The sequence below is a fragment of the Saccostrea echinata genome, unplaced genomic scaffold, assembly GCF_033153115.1.
Source record: "Saccostrea echinata isolate AGI-Se365-2 ecotype Australia unplaced genomic scaffold, CSIRO_AGI_Sech_v1 ptg000009l, whole genome shotgun sequence".
NCBI lineage: Eukaryota > Metazoa > Mollusca > Bivalvia > Ostreida > Ostreidae > Saccostrea > Saccostrea echinata.
The window spans coordinates 10,575,402-10,595,058 of NW_026889758.1; the positions used below are offsets into that span (position 1 = coordinate 10,575,402).

The window sequence follows — 19,657 nt, forward strand, 5'->3', positions numbered from 1 at the left end:
ATTTTGAAAAGCTTAATAAAGCTATATAGCTAAATGAAGAGATTGTTCTGCACCTGCTAATCTCAGCGAGATTCGTCAAGACTAAAAATTTTGGGCAAGATTTCCCAAGTCACTTTGTGTGGCACTGGTCTGAGATTGGGAAGAGATGTCTGTTCAAAATTTTTAGTCTCGAAAAATCTTGCTGAGATTAACTGTTCCACCATTATCATGATTATTTTTACAGGTCTCTCTGAAAATATCAAAGTATAGCAGCTATATACTTTAGTGTATAGGTTTTTATAGGTTTATTTTTCGGGTTAGTTGAAGGTAAGTTTGTTGGTAAATAAGAAACATGTTACATACAGGTCTGGTACAATCACTATACTTAGTTACATTGCCTGAATTACCTACATAGCTTTATACACCTACCTGAAGTAGGTTAATGTGAAAAGTTACATAAAAATAGCTAAATAAAGCTACTTTAAGTTGCTTAATAAAGCAATAGTAGATAATTCAAGCTACATAGCTAAATACACTGATTGTACTAGACATTTTTGATTTTATATATACTCTGGTTTGTGGGTTCGAATCCCACCCAGGGCTTACATATTAACAAAGTACATGACTCTTTTTTCATAAATATGAAATTTATGTTTCATCTTGTGTCTTTTCTCATAATATATCAGTAATTATGCATATTTAATAAGCTTTTTTTAATTTTTAAATATTGAATCATGTACTTTGTCGTGGTAAAGGAGGAAATTGCCCTGTGCCTCCGCCAGAGTTTAATGTGTACCTGTCTTAAGTATAATTTTGCTTTATAGGTTAGAAGCTTATGATAGAAACCAAAATTTTGGAAAAGATATTGAGAATGTAGAGAGAGAGGAGTTTGTAATGAGTGTGCCAGAACATTCCTTATACAAAGATATTAATCAAGACACTGTGTGTGTGAACATAAAAATGTCAGCAGTAGAGTTCTTTCTGAATCAGATGAACAAAAGTATTGACAAAAATGCTGAAAATTTATATGAAAACAGATTCTTGAAGTACATTCGTTTGGCGTATTTTCAGAACCTGCATTATTTTCGTAGTGAGTGTCGTGCACAAATGAAAAAGAGTGTGTCTTACAAAATTGATGTGTGTGTGGATGAAGATGGTTGTTTGCTTGAAAGTCAATGTGAGTGTGCTGCAGGCATGGGTCCAACAGCCCATTGCAAGCATGTGTGCACACTTTTGTTTGCACTTACCAAATTCTCTTCCTCTAAAGAAATTTTAACAGAAGAAACATGTACACAACAAATTCAGACATTTCATCATTGCAAAAAATTTTCTGGAAGTCCAATAAAAGCTGCAGACCTTCCTTTAGCAAGGTCAGATATCGACGTGAATTTTGACCCTCGTCCAAATAAATTCAGGAAAACAAAAGGTTACAACGATTTCTTCAGAAACAGGTGCATAAATCATTCAGCAGTTAATAATCTACCAATTTCACAACTATTTCCACCAGCAAACACTTATGGAGTAGATTTAGATCATGATTACTCTTCAGAAAAACTCTCAGAAATATGGCTAAGACAACAGAACATTTCTAACATTTCTTCAGATAAAATAGATCTAATTGAAAAACAAACAAAAGGTCAATCTAAGAACAAACTTTGGTTAACAGAGAGGTGCAAACGACTTCACTCTTCACGGTTTGGTAGAATCTGTAAGGCAACAGATAAAACTGACCACGTAAAACTGGCACAGTCTTTGACTGCATCACATCCCATTTATGCTGCACCTATACTTCATGGGCAGCAATATGAAACCGTAGCCTTACAGAAGTATTCAGAGGTCACTGGCAATGTTACCACAGACTGTGGAATATATGTCAGTGAATCACACCCCTATATAGCGGCATCTCCTGATGCCTATGTCAAAGAGGTAGACAAACTTGTAGAAATAAAATGCCCCTTTTCAGTTAAGAATCAAATTATTTCACCTCAGACTGTGCCTTATCTAAAACAAATAGATGGAAGACTTACATTGGACACTTCCCATGATTATTTTTACCAAGTACAAGGACAGTTATTTTGTTGCAAGAAAAATGCATGTGACTTTGTGGTCTATACATTTAAAGACATGAAAATTGTTTGTATTGAGAGAGATGAGCAATTCATTCAAGCAATGGTAAAGAAACTTGATGATTTCTATCAATCTTACTTCAAAAATGCAGTTTTGGAAAAGTTTTACTTCAGGCACTATTACAATTTTTCATTCTGAACATCTAGTATATATGTATTTCAGTCCTGATATCACTGCAATTCAAGTTTTTAGCTCTACTTGTCATGATCAGAGACTAGAAGAGCTTATGCATTGGTAAGGTGTGCATCATCTGATATTGTGCATCTTTATGTCTGTCCAACTGTAAAAAATTATTCAAATCACTACTCCTACAGTTTTAGTCCAGTCAAAAAAATTGATACAGAAGTAGCCTATACTAAGATACATATTTCTAATCAGCTTTTGATTACAACAAATGGTGTAGCTATGGTCACTAAAATAGAAATTCTTCAACTTCTTTTAAAACACTACTACTTACACAGTTTTTGGTCTGCTTAGCTTTTTTTTTTTTTTTACATAAGTAGACTATACTAAGATATATCTTTCTTTATAAAGGACACACCAGTACAGCTACGGTCTCATCACAGACATCTGGTTTTGATAGATTTTTTTCATTATATGCTCAACTCTGTAGAACTTACAGTGTATGTGATTAGATAATAATCACTAAAGTAATTTCAAATTAAAATCACCGGTAAGTGATTTTGTGCTAATGTAACCAAGAAACACAAATATTTGTGTGTTTAAATTTTTTCTTTATTTTTCTTAAGCATGTTTTGGAATAATGCATCTACGGAAATTGCACAGCATGAAACAGCAGAAGGTTATTTCTGATGCAAGTTTTGTTTCAGTTGTATTCAATGCTTGAGTTAAAATTTTGTATGTTTTGGCTAAACCAATTAAACGTTCAATATGGACTCTCTTGCTTGATATTTTCCTGTCTCTTTGAACAGTTTTATTTGACATTTGGTTTCTGTTTTTGAAGAAAGTAGGGATGTTTATAGTGACATCATGTGGCGCAAAGAGATCTTGTACATTAAATCCTTTGTCCGCCATAATACTGTCACCTTTGTCACATAAATTCATCAAACTGGATCTTTCTACAATCTGGCGGTCTGATGTAGATCCCCCATATGCAGGGGACAAATATGAAATCAACCCACCTGGTGTGGCCCCAGCTAACACTTTGATCGTGTTCCTGTTTTTGTATGTTGAAAACGTACTCTGCTGAGCAATCGGAGGTTTTGGCTTTTTCACAGGACACTCTGTGCCATCAACAATGACTCTCGTTGTTGGAAATTTATGAAAAAAATCTGTAGGACAAAAAAATCTTACAATATCCCTGTCTGGCCATAAATCAATCTCCCTCCATTGGCAGGACATGAGGTTCACCCACGTGATCCATATATTGCAAACTGAAAATTCTGAAATACTAAACAATCGGCTAAGTTCAAAGTTGGTTTTATACTGTCGAAGCTTGATAAGAGTGAGGAAAAACTGATCCTCTATGTTCATATTTTCAACCTGCGAGTACAAATAATTCAAATGATATATACTTTCACCTAAAGTTTGCAAAACAAAAGTAAAATCTTGATATGATGAAAGCCCAGTGTAGAACATAATACCAGCATTATCGTTAATGAAATTCTCAATGCTGAACATTGGTCTTGATGGTGTTTGGGATGCTGAATTCACCAACAGATGGATAGGCTGTGATGGCTCATCTGAAGAGAGTAGAGTAGGTGAATCATCAGTCTCAATAACCTCCTCTTGGGAAACCAAGTCAGTAGGAATTTCAAATGCCTCAAAACTACAACTTGTCCTTTCTGCCTGATGTGATATGTATTCCCTCCCAGATCTTAAGGTTCCAGGTTCTGAAGATGAAGGTTCTTTGAGGCCCTCGGTCCAATAAAACAAACTTGGAACAGCACTTTCCTTCAGTTGTTTTTTCAAAGGTGTTGTACCTGCATGCAATAATAAACACACCATTCTCATATATATATATATATATATATATATATATATATATATATATATATATATATATATATATATATATATTTATATATATTTAATTATATATATATTTATAAATATATATAGAGATAGATAGATAGATAGATAGATGATAGATAGATAGATAGATAGATAGATAGATAGATAGATATTACAAATAAAGCTCTTCCATGAGGTCCATCCATAGAAGATATATTGACATCACAGAAAAGTTTATCATCCTCACACTTCTTGCTCGGTCAATAAATTTTTCTGTTTTTCTGTGAAGTCCATATATCTAAGGATTGACCAAATCTAAGGGCTATATTTGTTATGTTGTTTTCTATAAAGGCTAGATTTATTAAAGTATTCTGTAAAGGATAATTGTCAAAATGTAAAGAGAAAATCTTTTATTAGAAATGTCGGTCAATCTGAGTATTCTCTGATAGATCAGGATTAACTGGAAAAGATCATGTAATATATATATATATACACAATAATTTAAAAATACAGCTGTTATAAATTTTGTCAAGTCCTCTTTTAAAACTGTAAATTATAGTACAGTGTAAATTGATAAACACTTTGGTGGAGGCACAGGGCAGTTTCCTCCTCACCAAGAATGACAAAGTGCATGACTTTAATGGTACATGTTTTAAAAATCAAAAAGAAATATACAAATTAAACCAAAAACAAATTTTGTTAATTTTAAAAACAAAATTCAATCAAAGACAAAAAGAAATTCAAAATTGCATATGATGAGATCATGAACTTTGTACTTAATATAAGCCCTGGGTGGGAGTCGAACCCACAAACCAAAGTATCTGAGGAATGATTTTCAATTATTCTGATTCTATTCTTGATGTATCACACTTACAGCAATATTTTTTTGTACAGTAGGTCAGTATCATGGGTCAGTATAATGAATGTCAACTTAAGGTATGGACATTGTATAAAAGACTTTTGATAAGAGCAATCTAATCTAAGATAAGAAAGCTATGGGAAAAAAAAGACTCCCTTGTAATCCTTGTTCAGCTCAGGTCCATGGACAAAGCATCGGTATGGTAAGTATTCTTGAGCACTTCAGTCAGGCCTTCATTGTACCATAAATGAAAGTCTTTACTATCAAAAAACATGTCAAATGCAAAATAACATACTATCAAATATAAACAGGGATTCTTTCATCATTCAGCCTAGTAAATTACAGGAATAAAAATGGCTTTAAATAAAATTTAATTTTAGTACTATTAAATATCAAAAGTAACATCTTAGTAAAAATTTACAAATGTATTTTATTTTGTGACAAATTCTTCAAGAAATTATTTCATTTAATATCAATTGTATAATTTTTAACAATATATCGCAGACTTAAAAACCTCAGATCAGACCTCCTTGGCCCAGGCATCTCACAAAACCCAATGATGGATTGCCCAATGATGTACTGTATGCAACCACAGGAGTTAGCAATTTTATCAATAAAGTCAATGGAAATCACTCGATTGACCAAGCCTTGAGCTAGCTATGCGTTACCATGTTCGCTATGCTACCGCATAGCTCATGGCTTAGTGAAACGAGTGACTTCCATTGACTTCATTGATTTAATTACGAACTTCTGTAGTGTTAGACGCTGATAATTTAAAAAATCCAAAGATTAACATAACAAACAGTTAGTAAAATTTTTTTACGATAAATCGATTGTATAAACATACCATAACTAGTTACTTGAATGTAGTCAGCTTCTTGGAAGTGTTTCCCACACACAACACTTGTGGAACTCGGTTGCCACAACTTTCCGGGTTTTTGGTCCCTTTTTATAGCAATTAGCCATTGTTTCCGTAAATTTTCATTCTTCGGAAATCGGTGTCCACCCCTATTAACGCAACCTGGCACACAACAGCCCGATGAAGGCATTGAAAAATGTTAAAATATAATAAATTCAGCCAAATCTATAATTATTCAATATTCAAAATGGATGTCAGGACCGCATCTACAACAGCGCCACCAACTTCCGCCGCAAGGGAGAAAACTGTAAAAATTTAAGCAATTTCATAAATTAACTGAAGACTTCGTGTTCATGTTCATGTATTTTCCCGATTCAGTGCGCGCTCGACAGTGATTTCTTTCAATCAATACATCGTAGGCTTTGAACATTTTTCCTGGTTGTATATGGCTAGACTACTACCCTGTGTTGAAAATGATATAAAAATAAAACTCAGTATTTACACCTTTATACGATATAATATTCTTGGTGTCCAAAAACATTATTATCAGTGTATAGTCTAGAGGGTCCTTAACTTGTTCTGTAGTGAAGGTTCTTCAAATTTTAAAATCCTGTTTAAAATTCTGTTTAGAGAGATAAAAACACGTCAGTAGAATGGGAGTATTTAGCCAATGAAGTACTGTCCTATCTAGAAATAATGTTGTGTGATGTAATTCCTGATGTTCTTTCCATCCTCGGGTCCATTGTAATTTCCCTGTATATTTCCATTAACAGTTATATCTTCATCCATCGGTGGCTCGTTGTACATTATAGCCAGGTTATGCAAAACTGCACAAGCACCTAAAGTGTAGTTATGGAAACAAATGCATACATAAATTCTAAAGTTTTTAATTTTTTGATTTAAACTTCATTGTCAAGCTATATTTAAACGCATTTCATATAAGATTATGATGTACATGTAATCCTATTCGTCTGTCAATTTTTCTCTCTGTCACAAATACACTTATACTATAACATAATCTTTAATATGCTCAAAACTTTTAAATGAAAGAGGATAAGGTTCAATATTTCAGTCCATCAATCAATTTAAGAAAAGTATTTGTACACCATCCTCTAAACCTCCCTCTTATTTTTCATATGGAAAACGTTTTTGGAATATAATTCACACTAAATTAAGACACAACTGTATCTTAAATAGCGACTTGTATCGGAGAAATATAATTTCTTCCCCCAAATGTACTTGCGGCCAAACTGAAGACATTTATCATTTTTTCCTTGTATGCAAGAAATATGAACGTCCAAGAAATGACTTAATAAACACTATTCTTCAACTTAACCAGCAAAATATAATAGATACTCATTTTTTATTGTGCGGAAACGAATCTTTGTCTACTGATGTAAATATTAAAATTTTCTGTAGTGTCCAGAAATTTATTCGAGAATCAGATAGATTCTAATTCAAAACAGTGTCTTTGATTTCAATATGTATATGCAGAATAAAAATTTTAAATGTTTTATCAAATATGAAAGCTTCTTGTACAATAAACATTGTAATCAGTGTATAAGTAACATTAGAGCTCTGGTAGATTACTCTGAGTATGTGTCTTTATAATTTTCATATATATTACATGTACAACATAAATTTTCGTAAATTATCTCAATTTATTTATTATGACAATCATATATTGTATTCATTGTTTGTATAATAAGGAGAGGATTTATTAAGTTGAAAGAACTTGTATCCAATCCTTTTGTATGTATTATTACAATAAAATATGTTCAAATCAAATCATTTCACCTGTGCATACTTTGACCTTTGACTTATGATCTTTACCTTGAAATTTGACCTACAACTCTCTGAATTGCTTCCTTCTCTCTGTACCAGGCGCATGGTTAATTATAAATGACAGTATATTAACGAATTATATATTTACCAATAATTGTGCACACTCTCTCTGGCTTCATTCTGATTTCAGAATGAAGGACGTGGAACCGTCGTTTCCACCAGCCAAATGTCCTCTCAATGGCCACGCGTGTTTTAGAATGCGCTGTATTAAAGCGCTCCTCGGCCTGAGAGGAGGGTCGGAGGTATGGTGTCATAAGGTATGGTTTACAGGCATACCCACTATCGCCCAATATGATGCCATCATTGATAGAGCGGAAGTTCCGCTCAATATCTTGCTTTATTCCACTCATGTTAAATATGTGGCTATCATGTGTGCTACCTGGCCATCTTGCCACGATGTTGGTAAATTTACCTGTATCAAAAAGGCACAATAACTACAGTTAACCAGTGCTAGGGCGGATCCATGAATTTCACTGTAAGGGGTAAGGGGTCGTGCTAAAAATGTCGAGTAAAAATAATATTGATCAGACAAAAAAAAAAGACTATCCAAACGCGAAACAGCTAGGAAGGGTTGCATACTTCTTAACAAGGTACTCTCCATCATCTTTATCTGACCAACTCATGAGAGGTGCGCGTTTCCCAGGGAGGATGGGGGGGGGGTTATTTCAAGGTTATTTTTGGTTACTTTTACTGTACAAAATGTTTCCGAAAAACTCACAATCATAACTGTATCATAATATGCTTCGGTTCTTAAAAAAGTACTCACTAATATTCAATTTTTATCCTATGTAATGATATTAAAACAATTTTTATATTATTATGTAAATGCAATAACAAAGAATCTCTCTCTAGCTTACGTAAAAAGAAGTATATATTTCATATCAAATCTCATTTTTGCATACCAGCATTATCACAGATAGCTTGAACATTGATTGAGTGGTAGCCTTTCCTATTCACAAATGCTGGTTCATTCTCTGACGGTCCTTGGATCCTCACATGAGTGCCGTCGATACAGCCTATAACACCTGGAAAGCCTGCTAATTTAAAAAATTCACTCTTGATGCTGGTTAGCTCCTCGTCTGCTGGCCATTTAATAAATCTGGGCGCAAGAGATACCAGTGACTGCGACACTTTCAGAACGATTCGAGAGACTGTTGACTTGTCGACCCCAGTTGTGTCACCAAGAACTTGAAGAAAACTTCCACTGGCATAAAATCTCAAGGCAATCAGAATCTAAATTTGAAAAAAAAATTTAAAATTTGTAGACTTATTTATGCGCAATTTATAATCTGCAAACTGGTTTCATGTTTACTTTTCTGCGGAAAAAATACATAGGTCTACACGCATTATGTTAGATAAGTTAAATTAAAATAAGTTAAAATTATTTATAAAATAATATCCAACAAAATTCCAATTTACACTACTTTATTTTGGTGTGGGTCTTAGAAAAAAAATGGATTTACTACTTTATGCTTATGAAAAATAGGGTCGGTTTTAGGCATAAGTTTGTTTTTATTTATTTATTTATTTTTCAAATAAAGGCATAACTTTGAAATGTAATTTTTTGAAAATGGTTTGAAGTTTTATTTTACCCATAATATATATTTTTTCTCTCAGTGCGTTGAATTATTGATAATATCAAAACAATATCAAAACAATGGATATAAATTTTATATAATGTTCATCTCTGAAATGATTTTTTTCTCGAGTGTTTCTTGTAAAATGTAAGAAGTATCAGGCATGTAGCATCATTTTTTTTTCAAAAAGGAGTAGGGGTGGGGACTACAGAAAATTATTTACGAGTAAAAAAAAACTTTAACAATAAAAAAAAGCAATCCACGTAAATATATTGCGTGGTGGTGGGCGGGAAGGGGGAGGGGGGGTTACAGTCTATAGATCTTTAACGTATCATATATATATATATATATATATATATATATATATATATATATATATATATATATATATATATATATATATATATATATATATATATATATATATATATATATATATTTAAGAAATAAGGTATCATTTTTAAAATCTATCGGGATATAAATACGGGTTGGTCACGAGATCAAATTCCATAAAGCCCGAAGGGCTTTATGGTAAATTTGATCTCGTACCAACCCGTATTTATATCCGATAGATGTTTAAAAATGATACATTATTACTTATATTTACATTTATGACTTATTCATATTTTATATTTTCCTGATTATAATCTTTAACGCGTGAAATGTTTTATTTTTCAAACTCAACGGCACGCATTTGACCCATTGTTTGCGCGTCGACCCTTTATGACGTCACTGAGAAATTACGTCGAACGTTTATGACGCGAGGAACCTGTGTTTATACGGCTATAGATACGCGTTGCTTTCAATAGTGTTATATAAGGGAAAACATTTGCAAATGTAAATATATATATATATATATATATATATATATATATATATATATATATATATATATATATATATATATATATATATATATATATATATATATATATATATATATATATATATATTATTTGTGATTTTATTGAGACCTATACATGTAGTCCTAATATTTATTATTTGTGATTTTATTGAGACCTATACATGTAGTCCTAATATTTATTAGGAAACTGTAACCAACTGTATTTATTTATTGATAATACTTATTTAGATCTGTCCCGCTTTGCTGCTTTTATCAACAGTACATGTATACAATATTAGATCCGCCTCATAGATGATGACGAAAGAAATGACGTCACAAATTGAACAAAGTCTATTTTGGATTCAGTGAATGATTATGCATTGACGCAGTGGGAATTTCTAATTTGTTTTTTTATCCATAATTTGATTTTTTACGGAAATAAGCATGTTTATACCTGTAATTCTGTTGACAAAGAGTGCGATCTATTTGTGGAATGCCTTAGTGAAGGTTCCAGTAATGTGACAAGCCGTCCAATATTTTCTTTACGGAAACGGTATCGTTTCCGAATTTCCTCATCGTCCATAGTGTGCAGTGAAAAACGCTCACGAAAGACTCTGTCATTTCTCCGTCTGCCTAGCTGGCAAAACATAAGGCTGGCCGCCATACTTAATGACCACTTAATGAAGCCCCCTTACCTTCATTAAAGTTGAGGAGTTTAATGAAGCTTTAATGCACCGATTCGTTCATTAAAAGATTGATACAACGGAATTTAATGACACATTAAAAATGATCAGTTTAATGAAGCTTTAATCACTCATTAAATATTGATACAACCGGATCCTGATGTTTAAATATCCAAAACAGCTGCCGTTGCCATAGAACTAAAAATGGGTAATCTATTTCTAAACATTTGAAAGTTTGTAAAATTTTAAGAGAGAATTTACTCTCTGTTCAAATCCAATGTTACATCGCTGGGGTGGAGGGGACATATACTTACTCTTCGGCTTACAAAAGCAGTGTTTCGATCTTGTTTTGTTTTTTGATTTTGGCTCTTTTCTTCTTTTTTCTCTTTGAAGAACTATTCGATTCAAATACTCATAAAATGGTATGTGGAACTAATCAATAACATAAATTTCAAAATTTTCTCATACACAAGGATCGATCCAAAAATAAATAAAATACTGGGCCTTTAGATGGCAAACAAATTATCAAATCACTAAAGGTGGTCTGATATACTATACAGTACATCTTAAAATTTGTGAACAAACAGGTATCACTGTGCCGAGAGAGGGTGTTGAGACATAGAGTCCTACGATTTTTTTGAGTGGCTATTTCTAAATTTCCTAAGAGTTAAATGATTTCATACTAAAGAAGATGGATGAACAGAGTGCCTATATCTTTATATACCAGTATTAAAAAATTATTTTGTGAAATTCGTATTTAGAGAAAAGTTCTCATTATTGAAATTTATGAAACAAGAGATGTTTGTGAAACACTTAACCCCCCCCCTCCCCCCAATAATTGGAATTTTTCTAAGTCCGAGGGACATAACTCTGTCAAAAATTGCTCGATTGTACCCAAAACAGAACTTTATCTAGATATTTTATGATAAATCTGTATATCAAATTTCATTTCAGTATGTGCAATCTTTGCGAAGAAAAGGAACGGAAACTGCATATAATTGGAATTTTTCTAAGTCCAAGGGGCACAACTCTTTCAAAAATTGCTCGATCGTATCCAAAAAAAAAAGAACTTGACCTAGATATGATAAATCTGTATATCAAATTTCATTTCAGTGTTTGTAACCCCTGCGAAGAAAATGAACGGAAACTGCTGGTGGACCGCCAGACAGACCGACCGACCGATAGACCGACCCACCGACCGACAGACAGACAGCAGCAAAGCAATATGCCCTCCCTTCTTCGAAGGGGAGTATAATTATGATAAACCAAACTTTTCTTAAGAAAATTTTCTCGACAAAAATTATTCTGTTACTAAACAATTGGCCCAAGGGCCTTAACGGTCACCTCAGTATAATACAACACTGTAAAAGGTCCATAGAAGTATAAAATAAAACAAACCGAAGATGAACTATATGTTGCCCAAAAGCAATAAATATAATGATAAGGGATCAACAACATAATTAGTCTAGTGCCCCTTTATAAATCTTAAAGGACTTGTCCCATGTTTCTCAGTTACTTGAAATTAAGAGCGTATTATGTTCCTCATGATCACAGTTTATAAATTTTGTGTTTTTATTGCGGAAATACCGCGGTAATGAAACATTATTGATTAAAATAAAAAACCCTCAGTTAAAAAATCAAGTTAATTAGATAGCGATCACGTAAACTAAACAAAACAGTATATGTAGTCCTCGAGCATTATTGATATACCCTTCTTATTCCCTCCCACACTGGCCTCTTTTTGTCTATGGAGAACATTTAATGTACAAAGACAAGGTATTTTATCTCTTATTTATTTATCTATAAATAACAAGTCTACCTGACCAATAAGAACTGCGAAAATACTTTTTGTATAAAATATTATAAAAATTCTTATACAAATGTCTTATAAAATTGACCTTTACATCACATTATCTCCAGTGATTAATTATCATAGGTGAATGGCAAAGGGGAATAACTTCTCTCAGTAGGATATAAATTAATAGAGCCCTGTCAACGCTAGATCACTTGTCCAAGAGGTCGGCTTGACTCCTGACCCAGGGGCTACAAATTTCAAATTTTTACTATGCACGTAAACTATCTGCTTAATTTCCAGGAGCAAAGGAGAAAATTTTCAAAGAATTAATGCAATCATTATATTACCAATAGAGTCCCATCCTAACGATGGCATCTCTGACCCAGGGGCCATGAAATTCACACTTTTGCAAGAGGTATCATTGCTCATCATGACTATGTACTATGTTTGTTTGCTAAATACCCGGGAGCAAAAAAGAAGATTTCAGGTGCATTTTCACTATATAGTCAATATCTAGCCCCACCCTAAAACCACAACCCATGACTAAGGGACCATGAATTTATTAATTTGGAAGAGGCTCCCTCGCTAATTATGAATATACATTTAGTTTTGCTAAATACCAGGGAGCAGAAGAGAATATTTTAAAAGAAATAATGCATTTCCCTATATAATCAATAGAGCCCCCTTTCCCCAAATAACAGAACTTCTGACCCAGGGGCTATCAAATTCAGAACTCTCAAGAAGCACCCTTGCTCACCATAACCATGCACTTAGTTTAACTGCTAAGTATCCAGGGTTGGAGAAGAAGATATTCAAAGAATTTATGCATTTTCACTATAAAATCAATAAAGCATAATAGGAGCTTTCAGCTCAGGTGAGCTTTTCTGATCACATTTTGTCCGGCGTCCGTATAGCTGTCTGTCGGTCTGTCTGTCGTCTGTTGTGTGTTAATTGTCTGTAAAATATTGGAAAAACTTTTTAAAATTTTTTGGTGAACTTCCAAAGATGATAATTTTTTTCTCGGGTTAGTATTGAATTCAGTTGAAAAACATCGGGATCGGTGTCAAACGTAAAAAGAGAAAGTAGCAGGCGCGCGTTAGTGGCCAGGGTGAAGACACAGAAGAAAGACTGAAAGCAAGCTAGTATAAATTTGCATGACGCCAACTACTTACACCGTTATTATAAACAATTGCTTAATACATGTAGTTACTGCAAGAAAGGTAATATTGTCTGCATAAACCACCAATTTAATGGGCCGAGTACTTTCACTTTGTCTGAAAATACCGTTAGTGACTAATTCTTTAGTTATGTTCAAAGATTTGAAAGAGATTTGATATAAATGAAATAAAGTGTATCTTTTAATTATATTTTTTTTGGATTCATTTTCTTACAACACATCAAGATGTATTTGACATGTTTGAGGAATGACGCCTGATCATCGATATTTTCAGACAAAGTTGTGGGAATGCAATTTGCACAAGTCTTCAATTCCAATGTTGACATTATTTTTCCCCCCTCAAATTACGCTTTTGTATTTATAAACAAATCAAAAGCAATGATAATATGGATTACGTGTATTTTTGATAATTTCAGCAGGTGTAAATGTGATTGAAAATTGATGATGGAGGATTTAAAAAGAAGGTTGGAGTTTGACAATATGGTCATACAGAGACAGGTAAGAGGTTATATTTATGAGCCATATATCCATCCTCACAACATTAGGGGGCCCTGAGTCTACAGGGTCATGGGACCCCTGACAAACTTCATTCACTTTTTGCGGGCAATGACTGCGGCCTAGGGCTTTACCCCGGGTTTTATTCCATACACCCTGAGGCCAAATATAAATGTATAAAAGTTTAAGCTTCTCCTCAAAGAAAATGGAAAACAGACGATATTTTTTTGATGATCTCGCCTATTTACAGTATAAACATTATTTTATCACACGAGGTAAGGTTGGTGGGAGAATGTGTAAATTTACGTACTTAAATAGGAAACAATCTTTACATGCTAAAATTTATAAAATTCAGGGGCTGACAAATAGATTTTTTAAGCACTTATCCAAGGGCAAGTGCATGGTCAAAATTCACTTGCCCTACCTGAATATTTGCTTGTCCCACCATAAACTATTATCATATTTATATATATTTAAAAGAAAATGGAATACTGTACAAATACTGAGTAGATCATGCAAACCCCTGTACAAAGTTTTAGATCTATGACTTGCATATGGATTTTATTTTTTTCAAGTCACTTGCCCATGGGCAAGTGGTTGATAAAATTCCACTTGCTCACCCATAAAAGTTGAAATTCACTAGCCACGGGCGTCAGGCAATGGGATTTGTCAGCACCTGTAAATTCTATGCAGGGAGTACACAGAAAAGTCACAGTTAGATAGTAAGAATAACATTTCACTGCTGTAGAAAAAGTCGTAAGTGTGAAAGTCCATGTGCGTTAGGGGGGTATTCGCGTTACGCATTACTGAACATGTAACTAACAGTTTAAGAGGTCAGTCTGTAAATAAATGTGTGTCAAAAAATTAAAGTCAGTAATTAGTTTTTATGATTATTTCTTTTTAAAAGAAAACACATTTGTGATTTAGTGACACCCATGATAGAAATATGCATGGAAATGGCGTGATGCAAATGATCGGTGATGAAATTGGTAGGTGTAAATTACACTCAAAATGAAAATGAAATATGTTGAGCATATATTTAAAGGGATTTACACTGAGAAAAATTATGTGCATTCTTTGTTTAAATTCTAATCATATTTCCGGTACTTTTTAACAGAAATAAAATCCTGAGAGATAGTCAACAGTTCAGTTGAAGCATCAAAATGATAAAGTAGCACTAAATCCTTGTTAATACTATAAATTTTTGTCATTAAAGTACCAATATAATTTAAGCAACAAAATAAACATTGAACTATAAATCATGTGACCAAATATTCAAATGCTAAATATCATTCGAATATTTGCCATTTACCATTCATTTGCAAATATTTGAACATTCGTTTCACCTCTAACCAACATAGAGTATGTTCTGGTAAATGTTATAATTGTACTTGATAATAGTTTGTCAGTGTGATCTATTCCTCTGTAAACCATCGCATTGTTACATATATTAATTTTTTTTTTTAATATTTACGAGTATATGATGTATATTTGTAGCAACTTTCAGTTATCGTTCTTAACGTCCATATTTGGAAATCATCCAGACCTGTTGTAGTTACTGACAAGTGACAAATAGCCACATTGAATAGCCAAGTGCTGGTAACAAGTATTACCAAGTTGTTTGTATAGCCAATAGACAAGTGTGTTAGTACCAAGTGTTACCAAGTGGCAAACAGCTAAATTGTTTGTGTAGCCAACAGGCATCTCCTTGATTAAATATACAAATATTTGAGATTTCTTTTGTGTTCTTAATTGTAGCAGTAGGCAAGTGACAAAAACGTATCTGTATATATTGAATATTTTACACACTAAGCAAGTGTCCATTGTATTTGTATATATTTTGCATTCATTATCATCCTTGTAAGACTTAGAAATCAAGTGCAATACCAAGGAGATTGCTACGGTCTCGCATGTTACAATATGCAAAGGTATTTTTACCAGAATTTTGAAATTCTTGGGAAACATAGCTTCATCTATCAATTAAGTTTGCTTTATACTTCTATCCTTTACAGTGTTGTATTATACTCAGGTGACCATTAAGGCCCTTGGGCCTCTTGTTTAATATCAATTTCAGTCTACTAACGTATAAGAATCGGAATGTTTTTGAAAAAATAAGGTTGCAATGACCAGTGACAAGTTATTTAAATTTACAAATTCCATTTCTTTTGAAAGAGCAAGTTGTTTTATGATGTCAAAAAGTTTGGTATTTAATTTATCATGGGGTATAGTTCTTTAAGGTGTTGAAAATTTGTATGTTCTGAATATATTAGCCATTTTCATGAATATTGAATTTTTTTTTTCAAATCTCGGTATAAACAGCCCACTGTTACAATTTAAAACTTGGTTCTGCTTAATGATAGTTACTTGTCATAATGAATACTTTCATACCTATTGTTTTTCAAAATACTTGAAATAATCTATACATGTTTGTTTTTACTATGAAACCAGTCTAGCTCATTTAAAATGTGTAGTTGCACTGTGAGGCTTTGAAATGTAACACAATTTTGCAATCTTTCTAACTATACACCTCTTATCTTCATGTTTGACACTCTTCACAGCTAGTAAAAGTATGTAATAAACAATTTTGAGCCTCTATATGTATTTAAAGTTTCTGATCCTAAAAATTTTACCCTTATGGAGAAAAAAAAAATTATTGTCTGGCTCCTTATTCAATGTTGTTTATGAGTTCATGCTGTAAATAAAATGTGACCTTGACATGGACAACAACAATGATGCACTAGATACAACCTTCGCTCTTCCTGCACAAGTTTTGCACACAGTGCAGTTGAGTTTATCAAAGCTTGCTACTAGTATTTTTGATGAAGCAAAATGAACTCAATGGGCATATTTATTAATATTAAGAGGTGAAAACTGAATAATTACCTGGTACATTGTAATTGTAAACAGGTAATTATAAATATGGGAGCACTTACATCATTGGTCATTGGTGGTCATTGTATGTAGTTAGGGCTGTCAGTCCTTACATTAAAATATGGAAATTGAATTGTACAATTCCACTAAAGAATTCTTTTCTTCTTTTAGCTCACCTCGACGAAGTCAATAGTCGATAGACAAAAGTCGATAGACAACCTATCATTGAGTCAAATGTTGACTGATGTTTTTCATACTAATTGTTAGGCCATTATTTAAACACTGAATTGTCTATGGATTTTTTCCGTTTTCCCGATCATGACAAGGAGCACACGGCAGGTTTTACCGGTCGGCAAGGGATGCTCACTCCTCCATGGCACCTGATCCCACCTTTAAAATTTGAGATCCGTGTTTGTTCTGCTCCAAATTTGTATCGTTTCATTGGACTTTTGAGATTAATAATGCTGTTCACTATCTGCATATTTCATGAGCTTATGCGTCGGCATTCCGGTTAAAGTTTTAGGAGCAAGTCCATTCCCAAGTAACTATGACCCTACCTGGACCAAACTTGCATGAATGATGCATCTGGGGATGGACACTACCACACTTGCTTCGGATGCTGAATCTGACCTAGATTTTCCAGATGAGTGACCAGGTTAAGATCTTGGAGCAGGTCCATTCCTAAGTAACTACAAACCTTACCTGGACCAAACTTTCATGGATGAAGCATCTGTAGGGATGTACACTAATCAACCTGCTTTGGATGCTGGATCTGACCTGAGTGAATTTTAGTCATATTTTAACCAAATTAGCATGGATATCTAGGGATGGACACTTCCAGACTTGCTTTGTATTCTGAATCTGACCTACATTTTCCAGATGAGTGACCAGGGTAATGTTTTTGGAATAGCGTTATAATATTATGGCCTGTTAACATTAAACTTGCATAGCTGGTGCATCTAAGGATAAAAACTTCAAGACTTGATTTGGATGTTGCAACTGATCAAAATTTTCTTGATTAGTAAACAGATTAAAAGTTTTAAGAGGATCTCGAGGTCTATTGCCAAGTAACTTTAAGTCCTACTTAAACCAAACTTGCATGAAAAAATATGATGTGAGATTTGTCTTACTTTATATAGATAATATTTGTCGAGGTGAGCTTCGTAATCCTTGATTACCTATGTTTTGAGAGTGAAAATAAATATCAATGGCAAAAATGGGTCAATTTAATCTGTGCATTATTGTATTTAAAAATATAGGTCAATTTAATCCGTGTATTATTGTATTATTGTATTTAAAAATATACATATTCACACAACACATGAAACATGATTCCAGACAGAATGTCTTGAGAGCATATATAAAGAAGGATTTATGATTGAGAATGTTGTATAAAATACATACCACTTTGCCAGTTTTGAAAATGTTATGGCAAATCTTTATTATGACAGGAAAAATGTGATGTGATGGCAGTGTTCAGGAGTAATGCACATATTTTTTTCTTTTTATAAAGAATTAAAATTGATTTAATTGATTGCTTTAATTGATTAAATACATCTGATAATTTTCCATGCTTTCCTAAAACTTTCCAGTTTATGCAGTACATAAAGATGTGGTTATAATGTAAGATATTTCCATTTCTATTTGTTTTCTCTGTGATAACTCTTTGAAAGTTAGGAGAGTTGATTTCTTGATCATTCTAACGGAATGCAAATTTTGCCAAGCGAAAGGTCAGTAGCTAAGAAGGCATAATATGCATGTAATTCTCGTGCGGCTGTCTTTGTGTCTGACTCTAAGGAGGCCTAATATGCATGTAATTCTAGTGCAGCTGTCTTTGTGTTTGACGTCAGTGGGCGGGGACTATTGAAATTGACATGTGAGGCCTCGTGTAATTTAAATCTATTAGTCTACATTTTTAAAATCTAAATTTACAATTTTATTTCAAAATGAAATGGAAATATAAGGAATCACTGTCTAGTTAGTAGAGTATGCCAGGGACATCAACGATAGTTGGAAACGTGGGATAATTTATGCATAACGGGCTTCGCCCGTTATGCAAATTATCCCACGTTTCCAACTATCGTTGATGCTTTGTTGGAAATGTCTAGTTAGTAGAGTATGCCAGGGACATCAACGATAGTTGGAAACGTGGGATAATTTATGCATAACGGGTTTCCAACTATCGTTGATGCTTTGTTGGAAACGTGGGATAATTTATGCATAACGGGCTTCGCCCGTTATGCAAATTATCCCACGTTTCCAACTGTCGTTGATGCCCTGGCATACTCTACTAACTAGACAGTGATTCCTTAGATAAAATAAATATAAGAGACAAAGAGCTGCATGTAGTGCCATGTTGATTTTGGATGATGGAATTCAAAAGGACTTGAAGACTAGTACATTTTGATTTGAGCATTTTTTTTTGTATAAATAGTATACAAATGGTTTGAACACAAGTTCTTGCAATTTACGAGGTTCTCAGCATTACATTACCTAGTACTCATTAATCAGTTTCAGTAAAACTTTCTCATGAAAAATGGAGAAATGGTCAGTTTTATGCTTTTAAAAAAAA

The 19,657-nt window shown here is 33.2% G+C and overlaps 3 protein-coding genes across 3 annotated transcripts in view; 1 reads left to right on the forward strand and 2 right to left on the reverse strand.

Annotated features, from left to right (window-relative positions):
• Window positions 1-2,850: 2,850 nt before the first annotated feature.
• LOC133181552 (uncharacterized) lies at window positions 2,851-4,074 on the reverse strand. The gene has a single exon (XM_061316037.1). The coding sequence runs from the start codon at window positions 4,072-4,074 to the stop codon at window positions 2,851-2,853; it is 1,224 nt and encodes a 407-aa protein (XP_061172021.1).
• A 2,410-nt stretch (window positions 4,075-6,484) lies between these two features.
• On the reverse strand, window positions 6,485-10,728 carry LOC133181553 (putative nuclease HARBI1). The gene is made up of 4 exons (XM_061316038.1): window positions 10,519-10,728; window positions 8,546-8,876; window positions 7,732-8,055; window positions 6,485-6,637 (listed from the first exon to the last, which is right to left on the reverse strand). Exons 1-4 carry the CDS (start codon window positions 10,726-10,728, stop codon window positions 6,486-6,488), a joined length of 1,017 nt encoding a protein of 338 aa, XP_061172022.1. The 3' UTR covers window position 6,485.
• A 2,917-nt stretch (window positions 10,729-13,645) lies between these two features.
• LOC133181757 (focadhesin-like) overlaps window positions 13,646-19,657 on the forward strand; it is a 175,931-nt gene continuing 169,919 nt past the window's right edge. Inside the window, exons 1-2 of the mRNA XM_061316342.1 lie at window positions 13,646-13,762; window positions 14,136-14,217. Coding sequence (XP_061172326.1) covers window positions 14,161-14,217 — 57 coding nt within the window. The 5' untranslated portion in view covers window positions 13,646-13,762; window positions 14,136-14,160. The remainder of the gene's footprint in view (window positions 13,763-14,135; window positions 14,218-19,657) is intronic.